We start from the raw sequence: 24,815 nt of genomic DNA, 5'->3' as shown, positions 1-24,815 counted from the left end.
CTCATTCATGCAAGGCAAGTGCTCTACCATTGAGCCACCATCCCAGCCCCTACATTTAATATTTAACTAGATAGCACTGAATATTGGCTAGAGTTAAATCTACCCTTGAAAAAATATTTTAACTAATCATAGAATAACAATATGGAAATAAAAGCTTTTTTTTATTCTACTATATTATTGTCTAAATTGTATTGTCTGCTTAGTAGGCTGTTATTTAAGAGATGTCTTTCTTCAGAATCCTTACTTACAGCTTAGTTAATTGATACATTAGCTTAAAATTTTTATTTTTTTAATTTACTTCTCAAAATGTTATCCTTTTAATGCTCCTTTCTATTTTATTGCTTTGAGACAGATCAGAACCAACTGGATTTCTTTTAAAGTTTAATCCTTCTCTCAATGTTGTTGATAAAGTACACCAAAACACTCCACTCCATTGGGCAGTTGCATCTGGAAATGTCAATGCAGTTGATAAACTTTTGGAAGCTGGTTCTAGCCTAGACATCCGAAATGTTAAGGTATGACCAGGTATTTATCTCTTATTGTTTATTACAGCTTCAGTTAGACAGAAGATTGATAATTTAATATACATACCTATGCATTTTATTTTTGGATACCACAAGACAAATACTAACAATAGTTATCTTTAAAATAAATGTGTTGAGTCTATAATTCTGGTGAAAATGTTTTAAAATCCTTTAATATATCAAAAGTATAACTGAGTTTTTGTGTGTTTTTTTAAAGGGAGAAACACCTCTTGATATGGCTCTACAAAACAAAAATCAGCTCATTATTCACATGCTCAAAACAGAAGCCAAAACAAGAGTTAACCAAAAGTTCAAGCTTTGGAAATGGTTACAGAAATGTGAGGTATTTTCATGTAGAGCCTGTTCTGTGGAATTTTAAAATGTTTATTTTTTAGGGTAATGTGGGAGAGCAAAGAGCTTTCTGTGATGTATTATATCTTTGATTATATCTTCCCATGTACCCCACAACCCAAAATTGGAAATTTGATATTTCATTGAATACGAAGTGATGGTCCTCAGCTAGATGGCTATAAAACTGTGTGTTTCTTTGTGCATATTTTTGTGTACTTTCATATTTCTCTAATGAAAAAAATTAAAATGTAAATGGATTTGATTCATAGACAAGTACTACTAGGCTTATCCAGTTTCATGTCCAGTAGACATGATTAGTATGATATCAAAAACTGAACTCCTCTTGATCATTTTTCTACCCCTAGCTAGGCTTTCCACATCTCAATAGGTAGCAACTTGAACTTTCCAATCATCATTTGTTCTATCATACAATATACCTCTGTTGGTATGGCTTTGGCTGTTTCTGCCTTTAGTTTATATCTAGAATCTGATCCCACCTAGGCACACTCCACCAAAGCCATGTCAGTCTGGCAGATGAAGCTTTGGGAATGTTAGATCCTGTCATTAATCTCAAATTCCTTTGATGTCTCTTTCCCAGAGTAAAAGCTAAGTCCTCTCAATAGCCTGCTAGACTTCATGTGACTCAGTTTTTTTATATACCATAAAATTAACACATTTGTCTGTCTTCCCAGTTAGAATTTAAGTTACATAAGAAAAAGACCTTAAGTTCATTGATTTGTTCCAGTGAAGTATATTTATGGAACAAATAAATAGTATGACTCATTTGTAAAAGTGTTATTTCTGGAATTTAGCGCTGAGATACACATTTAAAAATTTTTTTCTTCTCATTTTTTAATTAAAAAAATTTTTTTGTAGTATCAGCTTGTGAATACTAGTGTTCTATCACTTGAGCTGTATCTATTTTTGAGATAAGGTCTCCCTAACCTAACCCATAAGACTATCCTTGAACTTGAGATCTTCCTGCCTTTGTTTCCCAAGTAGGCAGGCATGTATCACCACACCCAGCTCTTATTTCTGTTTTGAGATTGTGTTGCTTATATGTAAGTCTAAATTTATTTTAAGAAAAAAATCTAAACTTACTTTGTGTCACCAAGCAAATTAGAATAGAAAACATTTAAAAGATTAAATGATATTATTCATCCCACAATAGGCTCAGAGAAATTAAAATGGCAAGGTATATTTTTCCTTTTTGCTATTGCAAAGCCTTGCTTGCTTTCATGGTCTAGTAACTTGTAGCTAAGGGACTGTGTTGCACAAATGTGGAACCTTGCTTCTGTGCAGACAGACTGTTGGTTTACATTTATTCTTTTAACTTTGTTATAGAAAACCTGAGTCATTGTCATCCTCAATAAATATTGCATGCCAGGTGCTGGTGGCTTATGCCTACAATCCTAGCTATTCAGGAGGATTGAGGTTCAAAGCCAGCCCAGGCAGGAAAGTCTCTAACATTCTTATCTCCAGTAAACTACTCAGAAAAAGCTGGAAGTGGAGCTGTGGCTCAAGAGGTAGAGTGTTAGTCTTAAGTGAAATGAAGCTCAGAGATAGCACCCAGGTCCTGTGTTCAAGATGCAGGCCTGGCAGAAAAAGGATGGAAGGAAGGAAGGAAAGGAAGGAAGGAAGGAAGGAAGGAAGGAAGGAAGGAAGGAAGGTAGGAAGGAAGGGGGGAGAGTGGATGGTGGAGAAGGGAAGGGAAGAGAAGGAAGGAAGATATTTCAATCTTTTATCTCCATGTGAAGTTTGGAATGGAGAACCTTACCTTTGTGAAAATTTCCTGGCTTATGCGCAATATTCTTTCACTAGGACCAGCCCATCTGGTCCAACTTCTGCCCCTTTGTACGTACACACAACCTTTTTTTTTTTTTTTTTTTGGTCAGATTTGAGCTTGAACTCAGGGCCTCAGCACAGTCCCTGAGCTTTTTTGCTCGAGGTTAGCACACTACCAGTTTAAGCCACAGCCACAGTACCACTTCCCATACACACAATCTTGAGGATATTGGTTTTTTTGTTTTTTTGTTTTTTGTCGGTCTTGGGGCTTGAACTCTGGCCCTGAACACTGTCCCTCAGCTCGTCAGCTCAAGACTAATGCTCTACCACTTGAGCTACAGTGCCACTTCCCGTTTTGTAGTGGTTTATTGGAGATAAGAGTTTCATAGACTTTCCTGCCCGGGCTGGCTTTGAACCGTGATCCTCAGATCTCAGCCTCCTGAGTAGCTAGGATTACAGGAATGAGCCACTAGCGCCTGACTGAGGATTTTGTTCATCCATAGCTTTACCACCTACATACTGATCAATCTTAAGTATTCTGAAATGGTAAAACTTGCCTTTTTGATATTTCCTGGATGTTGTTAGGTGCTTTAAGCTTCACCTGCCCCAAACCAAGCCTATCTTTTCTGCAGAACTGTTTCCTGTAACGCTTTTTTATTGGGAGGTGATGCAACCTAGTGCTCAAGTTGAAGCTTTCATCTCCCCTCAATTGAGTCTTGAATATATTGATTTTTTGAGTGGTCTCTTTAGCTTGCTTTATGTTTTCTGATATAGAGTGCTATATGAAAACTGTTAGTTTTGGAAAATCAGTTTTCATGGGTATTTTCCTTAAAAAATTGGTAATAATGATAACAAATAATAATAATAACCCCACCATTTCTTTTTTGGGGGAAGGAGGGCAGTCCTGAGGCTCGAACTAAGGACCTGGGGACTGTCCTTGAACTTCTGTTCCTGAATAGGCTAGCACTCTACCACTTGAGCCACAGCACCACTTCTAGCTATTTCTGTTTATGTAGTACTAAGGAATCAAACTCAGGGCTTCATGCATGTGAGGTAAGCACTCTACCACCAAGCCATATTCCCAGCCCCCCACCATTTCTTGAAAGAAGAGAAGCAAAACAAAATATGGTTAAACAACACTTCAGGGCCTGTAGGGCTTTTGAGAAATTATCTAGGATGTATAAATTGCTTAGATTTAATGAGAAAATCTTTGTGCTAGTTCTGTTGTACTCTTTTTATATACTTAGGAATTTCTTGTACAGAATAAATTATTATTATTAACTACATAGGTGATTCTAAAAATTTGACTCTCTTAGCTCTTCCTGCTGCTGATGCTCTCTGTGATTACCATGTGGGCTGTTGGATACATTCTAGACTTCAATTCAGATTCTTGGCTTTTAAAAGGATGTCTTCTAGTAACATTGTTTTTCTTGACATCTTTGTTTCCAAGGTATGTATATTAGTCTTTCAAGGCTGGTTACCGTATTTCCAATGTAATTGCTTATTTCTGTTGTTGATTAGCCAAAATCACAGATTTTTTTGAGTTATAAATATGAACCATATAACAGTATCCTGGGCCTGATGGAAAGGAAAAGCTTTGTTGCATATTTTTTTATTAAAAACAATTTGCTTATTCCAATACCTGATTGACTTGATTACACAGTTTGCTGTTTGAATTGTTTTAGTAAATAATAGAGATTTTTATAGTTATTTTGCATGTGAAAGCTTATTTTTCCATTTTTCAAAAATGTTCTTGCTTTTGGAAAAAAATATAAGTTCATTTTATATTTTTGCTCGATGATTTGTGTGTGTGTATGTGTGTGTGTGTGTGTGTGTGTTAAAACAACCTAATTAAAGTGGCTTTAAAATAGTAACTATGGGGTGATTGTTCTACTTCTATGAATATATTTATAGTTGTTTGTATTTAGTTTATGGTTGAGACAGTTTGCATTGTTCCAAGTCAAGCAAGTGCTTAGGACAATGTCTGACATGTAGTCGTTACTCAATGATAATGTCACATCCCATTCTTTTCTCTCTGTCTCAGTAAAGTGGTGTCCAATTCCTCACATGAATGTGGATGTCATCCTTGAGTTTATGTCACTTCTTTTCTCACTTCCCACATGTAGTTCTCAGGAATGTACTTCTCATCTACTTAGAGGCACATTAGGTCAAGCCTCCTGACTGGTTTCTTAAATACACCCCCTGTAATGTACAGATCATCTTTCCTGGCTTATATCCCTCTCATAGTTGTTATTGTGCTCAGAATAAATTCTAGACTCTGTCTGTGAGGTGTTAGGTGATTTGTTCCTTCCCCACTGACTTTATGCCTTCTCCCTCCATCCTATCACACTCTCCACCTTGTTTCTGGAACTCATCAAGCTTTCCTACCTATGGCTCTTAGGTCTTGCTAGTGCCCTTGTGTAGTGTTCTGACACTATATGTAAGTAGCTGGAGAAGTGACTCATGCTAGTTCAAACATACCTTAGTGAGAGTCCATTGCTTATTCTCTTCATAGTACTTATTCTCCTGCGGTAAATGCTAAGTAAGTAAAGCACATAAAACTAGGAAATTTGTTTCTTCTATGGAGCATTTCCATCACTGAAGGAAAAGAAAAAATATAATGATGATGATCCATATAAAAGAATCTACCAGGACATGTGGTGTTGCTATTTACAGGGTATCATTATGAAAGTTTCTAAATCCTTTTGCTTGCCAACGTTTTCTGGATAAGCATGCATTGCTTTTGTCCTGAAAAAAAAAAATCATTAGATGAATTTTATTAGCGTAGGACAATTGGATATGAATGAATTAAATTAAATTGAAGCTCAAATTTCTGAAAATTACCAAAACACCTAAAACTGTTATTCAGAAAACTTACAACTTAAAAATATTTATTTATTTTTCATTGATTGGATTGACTTGATCACTAAATAAATTTTAATCTAAACCATTAGTTATTATAGTTACCATGATCATAACCTTTCCCCCTGGTTGGCTTCTCAGCTTAATCTTTCCAATCTCTGTTCCTGAATAGCTAGGGTTGCAGATGTAATTACCATACCAGGCCCCAAACATACGCTTAAGTTTTCTCATGTGTAAGATTGGTTTAAATAGTGCATGTCTGTTGCCTCCTGGAAAGTAGTACATTACCTAGAGTAAGCACCTAGGAAGTGAAAGCTACTATTATTGTTATTAAGGAATTTGGAACTAGAATTAACATGAATTATGCTAATATTCTACTTCACTAATATCTGTGTCTTTTTTCCCCCTAGGTTATTGGTTGGATATAAGAACCTTGTATATTTACCAACAGTCTTTTTGCTAAGTTCCATTTTTTGGATATTTATGACTTGGTTCATCTTATTTTTTCCTGATATCCTTTCAGCTTAAATTTAGATGTATATCTCATTTGCCTCTAAAAAATAATAGTGCCATTGTTAATCTGTATATTTGAAAAGATACAGGGACTGCAGCTAACTTTTAATTGCATATATTTATTGGTTCTGATTGAATGTTCTATACTGAAAACCTACTTGACTGGAAGTAAACTCAGCTAACTGTGAAAACAATAAGTATGGTATTTATTCCTTATAACAGGGGAATAGTAGAATGAATTCTTGTTTTACTTGGACCTGTAGTAATATGTTGGACTGTTTCTGAGATTTATTTCAAGATCAGATGGTTCTTTTAATTTGGTCAACAGTTACAGTGGATGAATTAATCTGGGTGCTGAAATGGCTTATGTAGGAGAGATTTTCAGGAAAATGTGGCTTTTCTGATAATAATAAATGGCATTTAAAAATAAATAAGCAGCATTATCTGAGGCAGTGATTCTCAATCCAGAACAAAAATAACTTTGCTTTGCCACTCAAAGTATATGTGACACGGGTTTCAGAAAACGTGTGTGCTCAGCCTTATTCTATTTAAAAAATTATGGCAAATAGAAATATACTTTTTAGCATATTCCTTTCATTTCTATATTATATGTATCTATAGGTAGAATCTTAAGATGTTTGAATTGACAGTGTGGAATGTTTTACTGGCTGGTATACCATGAAATGGTAAAACTGATGTAGGCATCTGTCTGAACCTGCTGCTGATAGGGCATTGAGTCAGTAGGTGGCACACTTTACCATAGATCAGTGTTTTCAAGTGGAATGTGCATAGCTCTTGTAACTTCCCTATAAACCTACCCCAAATTTTCAGACTAATGTTGCTTCAGGTTTTCCAGTCAGGATATGAGTGGGGGCTTCTCTTCCCAAAGCCTTTGATCTATGATGGAAAGAGGAGCTGGAATACTGTGAAAAGCATATGGTCTTTGGAATCAGGCAGAATTTTCCTTCTTTCTTTCCTTCTTTCTTTCCTTCCTTCTTTCCTTCTTTCTTTCCTTTTTTCCTTCTTTCTTTTTCTTTCCTTCTTTCCTTCCTTCTCTCTTTCTTTCTTTCTTTTGTTCTTTCTTTCTTTCTTTCATTCGTTCGTTCCTTCCTTCCTTCCTTCTTTTTTTCTTTCTCTAGTTAGCATTAGGCAAGTTATTTGATTTTACCGTCTCAGTTTTTGTGTAAAGTGAGGTAGCAGTTCCATTCTCATGGGGGTGTCTCTAAAGGCTCAGCCACTGTACCCATTACCACATTTGCATTGTGTACTTAATATTGTTACTGGATGAAATCTACAGTATGTGCAGGTTGAAATTTTAGGAAAAATTTCCTTAAGGTTCGCTTCTCAGGTGAATAGCTCCTTTAGGTGCGTTTTATGTGTTCAACAAGTAATATATTTTGTTCTTATGAGGGGGAGTGAATGGAAGTGAACATAATCTTACTGATAAATTTGAAGGTATGAGTAAGACTCAGGAAAGAAATGGTGATCCACTGAATGTCATGTTTAGGATACTAGTTATACCTAAACTTACAAAGCCTTGCTATGGAGAGACATGATATAGTTTCAGTATAAAAGAATTAGAAACCAGATGTGATGGCTTGTGCTTGTAATCTCAGCACTCAAAAATCTGGAGGCTGACCTGGACTACATAACAAATCTAAGCCATCCTTAGTCAGTAGCAGACAGTCTCAAAAAACAAAAGCTGGGTGTAACTCAGTGATACAGTGTTTGCTAAGCATTCACAAGGCCTTGGGTTGGATCCAAACACCACACAAAAAGGAAAAAGAGGATAGGAAGGAAGGAAGAAGGGCAGGCCAATGTGTCCAGTGACTCAGTTGTCAAGGAAATCAGAATATTTTCATATTATAAGTATTTGAGTGTCCAAAGGACAACAGCAATCTCACTGTCCTCTGCATGGATCACTACACACTCAATGTGTGTTTGCTTTTTTAAATTCTATTCTTTTAGGGATAGTAATGAATAGGAATAGAAAGAAGCATGGCCAGCAAACTTGTGTATGAAACAACATTGCTATTATTCTTTTTTTTTTGAGGGGGGGGTCCGGTTGTAGGGCCTGAACTCTGGGCCTGGGCGCTATCCCTCAGCTCTTCAGCTCAAGGCTAGCGCTCTATCACTTGAGCCACAGCGCCACTTCTGGCTTTTTTCTTTTTGCTTATGTGGTACTGAGGAATCGAACCCAGGGCCTCAGGCATGCAAGCAAGCACTCTACCACTGAGCCACCTTCCCAGCCCTTGCTATTATTCTTGAGGTATAATTATTGCTTCCTACTTCCAAGTGTTTGAGTATCTTACCATCTTATCACTTAAAAAACTGTTGAACAAATGTAGGATTAAATTTATTATGTAGAGCAAATCTGAAGGGCAGCTATATTGAGATCTAGAGGATTCAGTAAATGAAAATCAATCCATCACATTGTAGAATGTCCAATTTTAGATCTATATAGAGAGACTTTAACTGCAGAAGAATCACCAGCTCACAGGAGATGCTGACACACATATAAATAACTACAGTCTAAAGACCATAGAAAAAGCATTCTTAGGCTTACAGAAGGGAGAATATCCTCTCCAGGGCTCCAGAAAAGATCAACAGAAGAGGAAGAAGTAAGTCTTGAGGAAAATTGGGACTTGGACATGCTAAAATTTTGTCATTGGAGGAAGTTGAGAGTGTTTATAGTCAGGCAGCCACATGAACAAGGGCAAGAAAGCAAGGTATATGTTTGGATTTATGTGAAGGGACAAGGGAATTCACTTTACTTGGAGTGAAGAATCCAGTGATTTCCTGGCATTAATCTTGTTAAGTTATTTAGAGCAGGAGTTTCAAATTCAATTAAGTTCACTTTGTAGTATCACCATGTGACTCAATCAAACATGTATGTGTGTGAGTGTCTTAACATACATTAACCACCCAAAGGAGATTTTATTGTGACATTTTTACACATGTATGCAAAGTATTCCAGTCAATGTTCCCCATTCCTTCCCCAATCAGATAAGTTTTTGAGAATGTGCTATATATTGCTTAAGACTTAATGGGGGAAAAATAAACCGACGGGATTTTTTAAAAGATGTTCCCCTTTATTTTGTTTAGTAGTATTCTTAGTTCATTCCAAGTGAACTTCGTTAAAATTTAACTTCACCCAAACTCTCTGGTTCTTATCTTTCTCTTAAAGCTAGGTCCAGCTGCTGATAAACCATGATAAACAACCTACATGATTTGTTCCTGCCTATCTGAACCAAATGTGGTTGTGCTGGTCTCTGGTTAAAATGGCACTGTTTATGCTTCAGTGTAGGAATGAAGCCTCTGGGGATCTTATGAAAATCCAGAGTCTTGATTGTGTAGGTCTGCTGTGAGGCCTGAAGTTCAGCTTTTTCTGCTGATGTATGGACCACTCTTTGAGCAATAAAGGTTTAAGAGTCTTTTAGGACCACTTTGAAGTTTGACATAAGTTAGCTTGGCAACACATTGTAAGATACATACAGTTACTGTGTTGATAATTATTTAAATTGAGCAAAGAAAATTGGTTTTCTCCTACCTTACTGATTTATTAGTACATATTTTTCTCCATAGCAAAATTTTACCTTTTACATAAAGAAATTGTAGCACTTTAATAAACATTTCAAAGCAAATAATGTTTATCCTCAAACTGTTTTATCTATAATGGTCTTCTTTTTCAAATAGTATGTGATTTATAATCATTTTACGTGAAGAAGGGTTTCTTTTTTTTTTTTTTTTGTCGGTCGTGGGCTTAAACTCTGGGCCTAGGCACTGTCCCTCAGCTCTTCAGCTCAAGGTTAGCGCTCTACCACTTAAGCCACAATGCTATTTCTGGTTTTCTGGTGGTTAATTGGAGATAAGAGTCTCATGGACTTTCTTGCCTGGGCTGGCTTTGAACCACAATCCTCAGATCTTAGCCTCGTGAGTAGCTAGAATTACAGGCATGAACCATTGGCACCCGGCAAGAATGTTTTTTTTTTTTTTAACAGTTATCAGGATATTTAAACTTTCCACTAAGAAATTCTTGGAAGCATTCATCTGCTATATAGAGAAGTAGTGTAAGTTGGGAGCCAGGTGTAGTGGCTTAAGTCTAATCCTAGCCCCCCTGAAAGTCAGAGATCAAAATCAGCTGGGCATAAAAGTTTTTGAGACACTCTCTCAACCAATGGCTGGGCTTATTGTCTCAACTACAAGGAAATGCACAATGGCTGGGAACAGTGACATGCTTGTCATACAGGAAAGTAGAAGAAGGATTGCTGGCCTGGTCAAAGCAAGACCCTGCTCAAAAGTAAACAATGCAAAAAGGGGTTTGAGTCATGGCTTAAATAGCATAGTACCTGCATAGCAAGCTTGAGGCACTGAGTTCCATCTCTCGTAGAACTACACCCCCTCAATTTTTTTTTTGTTTAAATTTCTGACCCAAGTCATTTGTTTTCTTTGAAAATTTTATTAAAATGATCAGAGAATATTTTTTCTGGGTACTCGCAGGAGAACCACAATTGTGTCATTAAATGGTTAATTTATTTGAGTCTTGAATGCTTTTCCAACTTCAGAAATTGTGTCTATTCTTATCAATATTTAATACAGTCTCATAATGAGGAAGCATTAATTATTAACCGAGTAACAGCAAATTCCTGTAGGATTAGAAGTTAAGAGAGGGCCACATTTGGAGATAGGGATGTGTACTTAGGGAAGTTGGGGGCACAATGTAAAGAAGATAAGTTCTTATGCACCAGTGATGAAGTTTGCTTATATCACAATTGCTCTTACTAGTAGAAGGTTGACATATTCCTTAACTAGTCTTGAACATACAGCAGGTAGCCCTTTCTATTTTGTTTTCATTTTCAGCATTTTAGCTTTTCTCTACTTTTTCTACAAAACTTGGGCAACTGATCCAGGCTTTACTAAGACTTCTGAAGAAGAAAGGAAAGTGGTGAGTTTCCTTTGTATTTTGTTTGTTCATATTTTGCTTTTTAATCAGAGGATATATAAACTTTATAAGGTTACGGCCATGTTGTTTTTTGCCAGTTGTATCTCTAATTCTTGCAACCTAATGGATATAACATAAATAAATGTACAGGGATTAAATCAGCAAAAATACAATTTCTTTTTTTTTTTTTTTTTGGTCAGTCGTGGGGCTTGAACTCTGGGCCTGGGCGCTGTCCCTCAGCTCTTCAGCTCAAGGCGAGCGCTCTACCACTTGAGCTACAGGGCCACTTCTTGTTTTCTGGTGGTTTATTGGAGATAGGAGTCTCACGGTCTCTCCTGCCCGGGCTGGCTTTGAACCGCGATCCTCAGACCTTAGCCTCCTGAGTAGCTAGGATTACAGGCGTGAGCCACCAGCGCCCGGCAAAAAATACAATTTCTTTATACTTAATCTTTTGCCATTTATGTATGACAGCTTTTTAAAATCCTTTTCTGTTTTATAACATTTAGATAAGTATCAGCTAGCCTAAATTCCTCACTTACTACATGGAAGTTAACTAGGCATGGACCAAGAGAATTACTTCTCTTAATAACTGAGGAGATACACCTTTTTGTTCAACTGTGAAGTTGTCAGATGACAGAATATGCTTTCCACAAGCTCATGAATGCTTACAAGTTAGGTAGAATAATATCTTTTGTAATTTAAAGCCAGTCCTCAAAGACTGGTGGTCCTTAGTGCATATAGCCATTGGTTTTGATTTAGATTTGATATATTGTTCCTTCTTAATGATGTGTATATAAATGTATACTTATTTTTCTCTAGCAGATTATAACTGGGGGAAGTTTGTAATTCATGACAAGAAAGTGATACAGGAGGTGGCACAAGTTTGTTGTATTTAATAACTACTAGCTGAAAAGGCAGCCTGCAAAAGTGATAGTATTTCAAGCACAGAATGATTTGGTGACAAGAGTTCCAAATTGCTTTTCTAGCTACTTCACTTATGAGCAAGAGATGTGAGAATGATATATAACCATGCATAATATGTTCTCCAATAAAATAGAAGTCATAAGGTCAAATTTTGTGTCTTTCAGAATATTGTTACCCTTGCAGAAACTGGCTCCCTGGATTTCAGAACATTTTGTACATCATGTCTTGTGAGTCTTTTTCCCATAAATTTGTTTTCCATAGTAAAAGAAAATTCTTGGTCATATTGCTGTTAAAAGCAATTGGCAAATCTTCATGGCATATTTATATATTTTTGTTTCTACCCAATTCTATTTTTGTACTATTGTCAGGAATAATTTTTTCCTTGAACATATGGAAGAATGTTGGTACTCTTGTCTGTGGTTAATTATCTTTGAGAAGTGTGTTTTGTTTGCTTTTCTCTATAAAGCATATATTCTAACTTCAAATCAGAGGCTTATAATATCCTAGAAACTATTTAATGAAACCTTTTATTTTGCATTTGGGGAATCATAGCCTAGAAGAAATAGTACATTATTGGAAAGTTATTAGAAAGGCCAGAAATGGAACTCAGGTGTCTTTCTGGTTTGTTTGTTTTTTTTTTAGTTCAGTGCTTAATCTGCTTTATGGTACCACCTTAGTTCCTCTTAGCCTTGTGCTGTGAAATTAAATCCCCTTAGTGGTAGTTTAGTTCCAGTAGACATAAGGAAGCAAATATTAATCATATCTTCCATATCTTCTATGTGAATTGATCATTTAGGATTGTTTGTAATGGTGTTTTTATGATCACTTAGGATTAAAATTTTGCTCATGATTTGCTAATAGATTGAGACACTTTTGCTTAGCCCTCTCTTAATTGCCCACTTAGATAAGGAAACCATTAAGGTCACTCCATTGCCATGTGTGCAACTCTTGTGTGGCTCGATATGATCAACACTGCTTTTGGACTGGACGGTGTGTAGGTGAGATACCTCATTTTCCAATTGCTCTTATGAACTTAGGTATGAACTTAGGTATATATTTGGTTATGTGTGTAATTCCTGGAAAAAATGGACATTGAAGATTCCCATTTTGTAGCTTTTTTGTGAAAATCATCTTTACAATGTAATACTTGAAAAACTATTGAGGTTAGTCATGACAGTTACTGTCAATTTTATACTATTTTAGAGTTTGTAGAACTCTTTCATACATGACATGCAATTTGATCACCAGAAGGTCACTTTAATAGTATAAGTCTTTCACTCCAAATGTCATGAACTTTCCATATGCTATGCCTTCCTTATATTATTTGTGTTTATCCTCTGTGCTTGCCTTCTTTAAGATTTATTGAGGAGCTAGAATTAGAGGTGGCAGCAGTCATTGGACAGCCTTTCACCTTGGGAGGAATATTCCTTTTCCCAGCCTCTAGCCCTGAGTTTCCACTGAACTATCCACAGTAAAAGCCAGGGGTTTCTTATGAGGAATTTCTAAGGAGCTATGATTGTAAGTCTTCCGTAGAGGGCCCGCTTTTACAGTTTTGAGGAACAAGAGGCTACCTTAGCTCAAGTGGTTTGTTTGGTGTGTTTTGGTGCTCTCTTCCTTGAGAAAGTTGGCTAGAAAACTTCTGAAGTCTTAAGCTTCCTGAACCTCATCCACTCATTGAATGGCAATAAGAAGATGTTGTAATGAGCTTGTATGTATACATGTATGTGTATGTATAAGTATACATGTATGTATATATATAAGTTTTGTTTTGTGGTGTTTTGCTGATATTGAGGTTTGAGCTCTGAGTCTTATACTAGTGCTCTACCACTTGAGCACACACAGGCTCAAGAAATAGTATGCTGTCATCGACTTATAACAGGTATTATCTCCTCTTGTTGTTATAAATATGAACTCTGGATCAGAGAAACTAAATGACAACTATTCATAAGCCCAGCTTTCCTAATTCTAGTGGGTATTACTCCTGCTGCTAGATATTGCTACTTTAGGAAAAATAGGAGCATGATATGATACCTGAAGAGCATTGATGTGATTTCATCTCCAAAATCAAGAAGGCAACACAAGCGAGGATTTGGTTACATGGCACTCTATTCTTTTCTTTCCTTCCACAGATTTTTTGTAGGCTGTGATTATACCTCTTAGCCATATCCAGTTTCTTGTAACATGTATTATGCATTGCTTCTCTTTGGATTTATCTTTTGATGATTACCTATCAGGTCAGTCCTTGGGGTTCTTCAGTTGTACTTCTATAAATACGTTCTATAGAAGGTTTTGATTACTCAAATTCCTATGTACTCTCCTTTCTGAAGCACAGTGTAGACCAAGCCAGAGCTGTGTTTGCTTACTTAACTTTTTTTCTACTCAAAGTGTCTTCTTTTAGGTAAGTAGGGATTAAATAGCAGTTAACATGGACAGTTGATTGTTTCATATCAAAACTACTTGGTTTTGGTTTAGTAGTATTCAAAAGCAATTGCTTTATTTCTGTTTTACTTTGATGAGGGCTTTTGACAAGACAGTGGTTACTAAGATATGTGGGAAAACACTACAAGAAAAAGTAAATATGAGCTGGGTGCTGGTGGCTCATGCTTGTTATCCAAGTTACACAGAAGGCTGAGATCTGAGGATTGTGGTTCAAAGCCAGCCTGGGCAGGAAAGTCCATGAGACTTTAATCTCCAAGTAACCATCAGAAAACCGGAAGTGGTACTTTGGCTCAAGTGGTAGAGCACTAGCCCTGAACTGAAGAGCTGAGGAACAGCGCCCAGGCCCAGAGTTCAAGCCTGACAACTGACAAAGAAAAAAAAAAAAGTAAATATGCTTTTGTTTCTCTTTGATTTAGGTTTTGGCAACCATCACTATTACATATTTTTCTTATTTTTCCTTTCCCTGGTATGTGACTGGATTATCTATGGAACCTTCATCTGTAAGTATAATTTTTTCTTACAGTCTTATATATCCACACCTGTCTCATTCTAGCTAGATAACTAAACTATACCTCTAATACAAACACAAGACCTTTAAGACTCTCTTAATACTGGGAAGCTTCAAAAAATGCTGAAAGAGGTTAGTTCTTAGTACTTGGGAAGAGAACCTTATAAATGAGAAGTGGTCAAAAACAGAAGTTCACTCAAGGTGCTAGTAGGTTTGCTCCCAGTGAAGGGGAAAATCTAGACGATCAAGTTCAAAGAAGAAGGTATTAAGTAAATAAAATAAAATAAAGAACAAGAAATAGTGGAGGAAAGGGACTTGGTGATTTAAGAAACAAAACTGAAAGCATATGTCATTTGGTAAGTATAGAGTAAAACTGAGAATTGATGGCAAAATGAGCAGTTGAAGATTAGGAATAAAATCTTAGAAACTTTAGTTCATTTATTCTTCAGCCCTGAGAAAAGAAAATAACTTGGAGCAACTATGGACAGGTTTTAAATTGAAGCAGGAAGGACTTTGTTTAGCTTCTTTTTTTGGTGGGGGGGAAAGGAGTTTCTTACTTGGAACTCAGGACTGTATGCTCAGATGAGTACTCTACTACTTGAGCCATGCCTTCAACCATTTTTGCTTTGGGTTATTTTTCAGATAGTCTTTTTTGCCTATGCTAGCTTGGGAATGTGATTTTCCTACCTATGCCTCCCACATACCTGGGAATACAAGAGTATACTTATACCTGTCTAAGTTAGGGTCTTGTCAACCATTTGCCTGGGCTGGCATCAGATGGTGATCCTCTTGATTTCTTAAATAGCTGAATTACAGAGCCACTGAACCTAGCTTAGTTAGCTGTTAAATCTTACAATTTTCAGTGTAGTTACCTAAGGGAAAAATCTGTAGTGCTTGTTTAAATTTCATTTTTGATAGAGTTCCTTCTATGCTCATCCCCTAACTTATTAATTCCCTTCTAAAAATATCCAGTGTACAGATTTTGCTTGTTTTAGTCTTTCATGTTTAGAAGTTCTTAGTATCTGTGTGAGATGGATTGCTTTTTTGTCTTGATATAGATATGATATGAGCTTCAATTACCTTGTCTGACCATTTCCTACCTGACCCCCTGCTTCTGTTAGAGTGCTTTTAACTAAATGTAACCATCCCAGTAACTAAATGTAGCCATCCCATTCTCTAGTAGCCTTAATATAGTCAAAAGATTAAGATTATGTCTCATTTTAGATATGGCATAAATAAGACTTTTGACATTACTTCCCAGAGACTGCCTTTTTAAGGTTTGATGATAAAGCATATTCTTAGAAAAGCTTTCTAAGTTGGCCCATGGACTAGCTTGTCCCTTGGACTTGATCCTAAGGAAGAGAAGCCAAATTTTACACCACTCTTGTCTCTCCTCACTAAAAATAGTCACTTTCGTTTCATGTCTGAATCAAGGATAAGACTATAGTGATAAGGAGACAAGCAATTTTCCATCACACTCAAGTTTTTATTACACACCCCCTATGCCCCTACTCACCTTATCTCTTTTCTCTGGCTTTGTTTTTATACTATTTATTTTATTTATTTTTGAGGAACTAGCTTACAACTCTAGCTACACAAACTTTGTTTTGTATTCTAACAATATTTATATTGAAATTATGTCACTATTATTCCACAGACAGGAAACATGGGCTTTTGTGTTTTGATGGTTTCTGGAGTTCAAACTCAGGGCCTTATGTCTGCTATACAGGCAGTCGACCTACCACTTGAACTATGCCCTTAGCACAGGAGATATACACTTGTACTTTGTGCACCATTTCTCTAGTAAAGCCTCACTGCCATTCACCTCCTTTATTTATATTAACGATATTACAGTAGAGTCCTGCTATATGGCCTCCTCTTCCTGTGATCCAATAGCAGTTACTTCTGCCTCTGCATAGCCTTCATCCATTTCATCTTTTGTGAGGTATGTTTTCTGTGTGGACAGTAAAAAGACCATAATGTCAGCAGTCTACAGGTTAAGGTGACAAAGGAATTAGATCAGTATCAAGAACTGTATAACTGTCAGAGCTATTTAAAGATGAAAATTATTGGCTTGAAACAATGTCTTTCTCATAAACCTTTGACTCCTTGGTAAGAACACATTAGCATAAATTAAATTATTATATTGCATAAGATAATGTGGATAGCCACTTGCAGCTGTATTTTTGTATCTTTGATACTAAATCTGAAATCAGTTTTTCACTATGAGAACTTAAGTGTAGGTGTCGGTCATTTTATACTATCAGAAAATTTCCCAAAAGCTGAAAGAAAGTAGATATTATTCCCACTCTGCAGCTGTTTACTCCACCTCTTGATAGAAATGTGTGTGTGCGTGTGTGTGTGTGTGTGTGTGTGTGTGTGTGTGTGTGTGTGTGTGTGTGTATACAAGAGGGGGCAGGGGGCAGATATCAGTTGTATAGGGTACATCTTTCTCTCATAATGAAAAGTTTTAGAGTAGAATTTTCCTTATTTCCTTCATTCTTATTCTGTGGTGATTGCCCTTAGAATGCTACTGGCCCATATTCATGAGAGATGGCCAGGAATCAAATGAGACTCAAAAAGAAAAAAAAAAAGATGTATAGGACTAAAATGATCAGACAATTGAAAGCAAAGTGATGGACTCATTTTCTTCCTGCCCAGGAGCTCTTTGGAGAAATGTCTCAAACTACTTATCAGATTATCAGAGGGCTTTATGAAATTACAAGGAATAAATCTACATGATTCTCATTTCAGAAATTATTCATTCACTCTTCATGTTTAGTCAAGATGGCTATATAAGTTGTAACTTCAACCATCCCTTCCCTTTTTTTTCTGCAGCTACTTATCTGTTTTCTCCTTACTGTTGCTCTTCATGGATATAGGGTCAGTATCAAAAAGGCCATAGTGATGTTCTCTCTTAATTGGCAGACAAATGCCCTAAGGAAGAAACTGAACTGTGACTATTTAGATTTTGCTCTATATTCTTTTCTTGCTCTCTGTCACTGAGCTACTCCCCTGATCTCTATAGCCAAACACTGATCTATGCCATCATATCATGGTTATCTTTTTTTCTCTGTGAATAGAATTGCAGTGATTTTATCTTCTTGGAGATTGAACACTGGGTTTAGTGGGGGGTTTTGTTGTTGTTTGGGGTTTGGTTTTTTGCCACTTTTAAATCATGGTTTCCTTTTTTTTTTTTTTAATTCACAGATTGGTCAAATCATTGTGCTACAACATTCAGGGAAGATGGACTCTGGACCTACCTCAATCAGATTGTGGCCTGCTCTCCTTGGGTTGTATATATCTTCATGCTAGCCACTTTCCATTTCTTATGGTCAACATTTTTATTAATAAATCAACTCTTTCAGGTATGCATTTCTCATAATGCCTCTGAATATAATTTCTAATAACCTGGAATAAAGCAAAAGACTTGACTTTAAAGTTAGAAGACTTAGATTCTCATCCTACTTTTCTTGCTTCCTCTGAGTCTAGGTATGACATTTGATCAGTCTTGCATTTCAGATTCCTTATTTCTAAAATGAAGATCATTCCTGTCTACTCTCAAAAGATGATTGAGCCAGGTGCCGGTGGCTCATGCCTGTAATCCTAGCTACTCAAGAGGCTGAGATCTGAGGATCATGGTTCAAAGCCAACCCAGGCAGGAAAGTCCATGAGACTTGTATCTTCAATTAACCACCAGAAAACCAAAAGTGGCGCTGTGGCTCAAGTTGTAGAGTGTTTGCCTTGAGCTGAAGACAGCTGGACAGTGCCCAGGCCCAGAGTTCAAGCCCTATGACCAACAACAACAACAACAAAAGATGGTTAAAAGGGTTGAATAGTAAATTATTTTCTGGAGCTGAACCTAGCTAGGACTGACCTAATTTGGCCTCTTAATATTATGGTACACAGAGGTTGAGAAAGTTGCTCAAAATGAGTGGCTAAATCAAAATTGGACACTTAGTTCCTCTGACAGTCCCATTCAAAGACTCTTATATCACAGAATTAAATTATATGATATGTGAAAGAATGATGCAAAGTATATAAAGCATCATAACAAATGTGAGCTATTTTTCCTACTCTGTTGCTCAATGCATTACCTAGGTAAGTGTTAGTGGGAAGAAATGAAAGCTAGTCCCCTAACCAGTGTACTATATTTTTGGAGAAAGCAAAGCCACTAGGAAGTTTAAGGTCCAGGACCACCTTCAGCTTTCTACAAAGCTCCTGTCCCTCCCTGCTGCTGTTCTTCTATTTGCCTAATCTAATTCTCACTGTTGCTTTGACCTTACAACATAAAACTGGCAGCAGTGATCGGTACCAGCCAGTTACTGCAATACCTGACATAATTAAACATTACTCAGAAAAGCAAAAGTATTCCTCTTTTTTTTGGAAGGTAACCAATTCCAAAATAATGATGATAGAAAGAAAGGGGGGAGTCAGAGGGAAGAAAAAGAGAGAAAAGAGAAGTGTTGTCAAGGAAAAGATAATATTGAAAGTTTTTTTTTTTGTTTTTTTTTTTTTACAGTACTGGAGTTTGAACTCAGAGTCCACCTGTTTCAACTTTAATTATTTTTAAGATAAAATCTTGTACTTTTTACCTTTGCTAACTTTAGGCCATAATCCTCCTACCTACATTTCCCAGCTGGGTTTATAGGCCTGCTCTACTATGCCTACTATGTTATTTGAGATGCTGTTTTGTTATTATTGTTGTTGTTTGGTCTGACTGGCCAAGTAATCTTGTCTCCATCCTTCACATAACTGGTATTCACAGGCATGGGCCACTATTCCCAGCCTCTTGAGTGTTCATCTTAATCCTTCTAACATCATCAGCTCAGATAGTAAGAATGAATATTAGCATGAATAGTTACTAGTGTTAATTATCTTAATACTAAATTATATGTGCTTTGTATTTGCCCAAACACTATTTTTTCATAAATACTTGAGGTATATGCCAGGCCTGCCTATGTGGATATGAATAAGTCTAAGAGATGTTGAGTGCCTTGCTTATGGGCATAGGCCATAGTTAGAATTACAAGTAGATGTAATGTGTTAATATCTGAAGCATAAATTCTAATTCTCTTTTCTGACTCTTAGAACAAGTACATAGATTATGATATCCTTGATGTTTATAAAAAGGTTATATATTTATACTTTCTAAAAAATAATGGACCCAAAAGAAAATAAAAATATGTAATATGGTCCAAATTTTTCAGATAATTTTCAGAACAGACTCATTCTTAATGAGCAGAACAAATTTGTTCCTTGAAAATGTAACATTATTTAAAAATACTCGATAAGATACTGTTTGACTTCAGCAAGTAAAAATAAGCATATAGACTGCTGGTTAGGAACAGGGACTGTATCCTCACACTGAACTATGCTAGCCCCAACTCTGCTACTCTTAAAACTACAACCAGTCACTTCATTTTTCTGAGCTGCTGTTTTTGATATTTTAGCTATCTACTTTAGGTCCTTGAAACATTATTATGACTGTGGTGTAATAAGCTCCGTTTTACAGATAAGGAAATTAACATTTGACCTGTTTTGAGAAGTAAATGAGAAACATCTGAAACTTGTGGGTTTTTTTTTTAATAGTTTGGGAGTTTTTAAGCCACTTCGATTCTTACTTTTTCTTAAACTCATATATATAGAAATTCATTACTCCAGTGTATTAACTTTTTTGGCATCTTTTCAAAGAGATTCTTAGAAGAAGACACAAATGAGATAGTTGCACTGATACTGATCTTGTGTTATTTTCTTCACCCTAAACTTGTGCACTAAGGTGTTGAAAAATCTACTCATGACTATAAGCCACAGTTTGTATTAATGAAACAGTTACTTGTAACTCTTTAAGCTGGTGCACAGTGCTTTCTTGAAGGCGGATAAAAATCAATGAAAGAATCAAGAAACTATATATGAGAATACACTGTAAGGCTGCGCAATCTTTGCTGCCACCTACCATGATTCTTGGTTAGATAGAAGGCTATCATACAGCCTTTGGAGGAGAGACTAAATGTTTGCTATCCTTTGGTGTACCCCTAAGAGTGATGGAGCCTTGATGTACTTTTCATATATCTTCCAATAATCTTTTTCAGATTGCTTTTCTGGGCCTGACCTCTCATGAGAGAATCAGCCTGATAAAGCAGAGCAGGCATATGAAACAGGCATTATCCCTCAGGAAAACACCATACAAGTAAGTGAGTTTTACTTTGGCAAATAACTTCCTTACCTAGTGCTACCACCCATGGGTGTACTGCAGTTCTCTATCCTGATATCTGATGCCATTGAACCTCTCTTTCTTGGGAACAGATGTCGGGTTTTGAGCGGTAAAGTCATAAGCCCCAAGGTAGTAAGGAATTTAGTCTAGGACTCAACACAAATAGTGACTTTGAAGTTTTGCCAAGATGGGGAATCTCTTCAGTCAAGCCACATGGTCACAAGTTTGTGTTGCTGGCAAGGAATCAGTGTGAGGTAATTGAGCATGGTCTGAGAAAGCCTGCCACAGGCTGTCTGTAGAAAGTGTTAGATTGTATGCTTTGCCAGTGTTTTCAACCTGGCTTTCTATCCCAGTAATTCCTTTAGCCTTATGTTTAATGTGCTTGCCTATATCACGGAGAGTTTTTCATATTTGATGTGTTCTTCTTAAAGCATTGGATGTATAAAACCTGTCCTCAGTTGAAAATGAGAGTGTTTTGTAGGAAGGCTGTCATCTTGTGACATGAAAGATTAGGCTTTGAAATTTATCTTGCTGCCACCTACATCAGGGTCTTGGAAGCTGGGAGTGCTGCAGAGGTGACCCAGAGCCCTTGAGGGATTTAGACACTCACTGCGTATCTCATGAGAAGTCTATTTTAAAGCCTACTCTTGATCTGAGATGAAACTGTTACCTTCCTAGATAAGAAAACTGGAGAGTAGGCTATGAATAATGTGTGGATTTTGAGAGGGAAGAAGTTGACTTAATTGGGAAGAGCTGGTCACAGTAATGGGAGTAGAGAGTAATGGAAAGCTTATGATGGTCATTTTAGACTGACAGTGAAAAAATCAAATCCTATTCTCAGTTATTTAGCTGGAAGAATAAATATTTGTTTTCCTAAAGCATGGAAACTATATGATAGAGATATAATTTTAAGCTGAGCTTTGAGATGTGGCACAAGTCTTGACAGAGTTGGGAAGAAGGGCATGCCAAGCTCTGAAGAAGACAGACTTGAAAGCTGGTACCCATTTGCAACATAATCTTAAGAAACTAAAAGTCTAAATTCCTTAGAGATTCTTCCAAAATTCTGTCCCAACCAAAAATTGTACTTAACTTTCCCTCCTCTAAGTTACTTTAGGTCATTAAGTAGGTCTTGACACAGACCTTTTCATTCCTAATCTGTTTTCTCCCATTGCCACTCCATCAATTCCATAGAGGCAGCTCTCTTCTCAGGATGCCGTTTCCAGGAAGTCTTTAATGACAGCAGCACTAGCCTTCTCCTGCAGAACACAACCAAGTAGATAGTATACAGTCATCCTTATGCACGCATGTGTTTTGAGTGTATTGAGGATTGGGTTGGACACTGAGAAGACTGGTGACCTGGACCATGAAGAGGAAACAAAAAAGGAAGTAGAAAAAGCCCAATTGAGTTGCTGAACAGAATTCAGTGAAACTCAAAACAGTGACTCAGGTTCAAAAATTGAACTAGGTTCAAGGAACTAGGGTTATGTTCTAGGCTTATGCAGCATAAGCCTAGTTCCAGTCTAGTTACTTCTGGATTTCTGCAGGATCTCCACAGGATATTGTATTATACATTCTCAAAGAAATTTTATTTTGAGTGAATTATCTGATAAGAGTTGCATAGTAAATTTAGTTACATATGTTCTTTTCTTGGCAGCCTTGGAATCACACAGAATCTTGCAGATTTCTTTCAGTGTGGCTGTTTTGGCTTAGTGAAGCCCTGCGTAGTAGATTGGACATCACAATACACCATGGTCTTTCACCCAGCCAAAGAGAAGGTTCTTCGCTCCGTATGAAGAAAAACAACTAAAAACTCTCACTCTCATTTTGGTTTTGTGTGTGTTGATACCTTGTGGTCTGAAAGTGAAATGAAATTTAGAACTTACCTAAAACCAAAGGAAAACACAAGTGGTTTTGAAGCCTGTGGTAAAATAGTTCTCAGTAAGTGCTTGCCTTCTTTCAGATCTACAAGAATGGACTGTTCCTGGACAATTTTAGTAGACATCACTAAAAAAGAAATTTCTATTTTTCCCCAAAGCATAAATTACTTTTTTAAAGATAATATTCACTGATTATGGATAAAAGTATTTTCAGATACTATATAGGATGCTTCAAAGTATTTGTATTTCTTAAACCTGTGTTTTTTCATAAGCTTTTTGTTTATTGTACCTATAAATATGAACAAAATGTTTAAGTAGACATACCTGGTTCAGTTTCTCACTTAATAAGGAAGGGTGTTTTTTTAATAATTGAGGCTGTTCTTAACACCTAACATATTTAGAATCTTCAATTGAAATAATATGTTTATATGACATAAACTAATTCAGTTTCAGGAACTCTATTTGTCAAACTCAGTTAATCATGTCAGTCACCAGTAGGGGGAGTCTGGGAACAGTATACCCAGAAAGCAGGAGACTTCCAAAATTACTAGACTACAATGAGTTTCTTCCTTTGTTTTGCTTTTTTGTTTTACTATTTTTTTACTTTACTGAAATGATAATGTCTTCTTTTAAATTCTAGCAGAATTTGTTTACTCTTATTAACTATCATTCTCATTCACTAAACAATTTTCATTAAGTGCCCACTGTTTATTGCACACTCAGTACAAATATGTCATGTTTTAACATGGAGGGAAATTGAAACTCAAGTCAATGAAAAAAGGCTATGCTAATTATATACTGGCTGTCAGAGCACAGAGATAGATTCCATTCTACTTAGGTAGTTCAGAAAGGATTTTGCTAAAGGGATGGCATTTGATCTGAGATTGATTAATAGAAGTTTACCAGGCTAAGGAGTTGTGTAGGGGATAAATATGGAGGGATTCCATCTTTTAGGAGGTCCAGGCAGAAGGAACAGTATTAACCAAGGCCCAGAGGGCCAAAATCACTAGTTGTATTAAGAAAGCTTCAAGTCTTGAGTACAGCTGGAATGTATGTAGAACACATTGTCTAAAGCTGAATTGAAGGTATAAGAATGAGGCCACTTGTGAAAGCCCTTGTATGATGATCTGTTATGCACTGAACTGTGCCTCCCCAAAATTTATAAGTGAAACTTTAATTTCCAGTATCTTAGAATGTATTTGGAGACAGGCCTTTAAAGAATTAATGAATATGAAAGGAGGTTATATGGTTGGGTCTTAATCCAGACTGATAAGTATCCTTATTAAAAGAGTTTAGAGCACAAACTCAGAAGGAAGACCGTCTGACAATATAGAGAGTGATGCCATCTATAAGCCAAGGCGAGAAGCTTCAAAAGAAACCAATTCACTGACACCTTGATCATGGACTTCTAGCTTCCAGAACTGTGAGAAAATTTGTTTAAGTTACCTCATCTGTGGTATTTTGTTACATCAATCCTAGCAAACAAATATACACACACCAGAGATTGAGAATAGATGGGATGTCTTTGGGGGGTCAGAATTGAGGAGACTTGAACAGCAAGGCAAGGAAAAAATGGGGAGAAGGCAAAGCTAATGATGACTGGTTTTAACTTTAATTTCTTGATACATAGGTGGTGATGCTCGTATCTGAAATGGAGCAGAAGAGGTTATGTTGTCCTATAGGCATGTCTGTGTCTTACCCATCAGCCCAGGCCAAGGAAGTATATTGCTTTAAAACCCTACATACTCCAAGAGAGCATATAAATACTATTGAATAATTGCATTTTAAAGGTAACTTTTTGGGGGACTTGAAGCATAGGAAAACACATAGTTTAGCCTAGTATTTCATAGTTTTTTGTTTTTGCTTTGTTTTTGGT

At 36.5% G+C, this 24,815-nt stretch overlaps 1 protein-coding gene across 2 annotated transcripts in view; it reads left to right on the top strand.

Moving 5' to 3' along the window:
• The window catches only part of Zdhhc13 (zinc finger DHHC-type palmitoyltransferase 13), a 46,486-nt gene extending 23,422 nt beyond the window's left edge, over positions 1-23,064 (top strand). For both annotated transcript variants that reach the window (XM_042691516.1, XM_042691517.1), the window contains exons 7-17: positions 353-515; positions 742-867; positions 3,977-4,110; positions 5,933-6,033; positions 10,856-10,980; positions 12,066-12,128; positions 12,806-12,899; positions 14,757-14,840; positions 18,059-18,216; positions 20,941-21,038; positions 22,717-23,064. In XM_042691516.1, the coding sequence (XP_042547450.1) occupies positions 353-515; positions 742-867; positions 3,977-4,110; positions 5,933-6,033; positions 10,856-10,980; positions 12,066-12,128; positions 12,806-12,899; positions 14,757-14,840; positions 18,059-18,216; positions 20,941-21,038; positions 22,717-22,855 (1,285 nt within the window). In that variant the 3' untranslated portion in view covers positions 22,856-23,064. The remainder of the gene's footprint in view (positions 1-352; positions 516-741; positions 868-3,976; positions 4,111-5,932; positions 6,034-10,855; positions 10,981-12,065; positions 12,129-12,805; positions 12,900-14,756; positions 14,841-18,058; positions 18,217-20,940; positions 21,039-22,716) is intronic.
• Positions 23,065-24,815: the final 1,751 nt, after the last annotated feature.

The sequence above is a fragment of the Dipodomys spectabilis genome, unplaced genomic scaffold (genome assembly GCF_019054845.1).
Source record: "Dipodomys spectabilis isolate Male_0828 unplaced genomic scaffold, ASM1905484v1 ptg000145l, whole genome shotgun sequence".
NCBI classification, from domain to species: domain Eukaryota; kingdom Metazoa; phylum Chordata; class Mammalia; order Rodentia; family Heteromyidae; genus Dipodomys; species Dipodomys spectabilis.
This window is presented reverse-complemented; position numbering and strand designations above follow the sequence as displayed.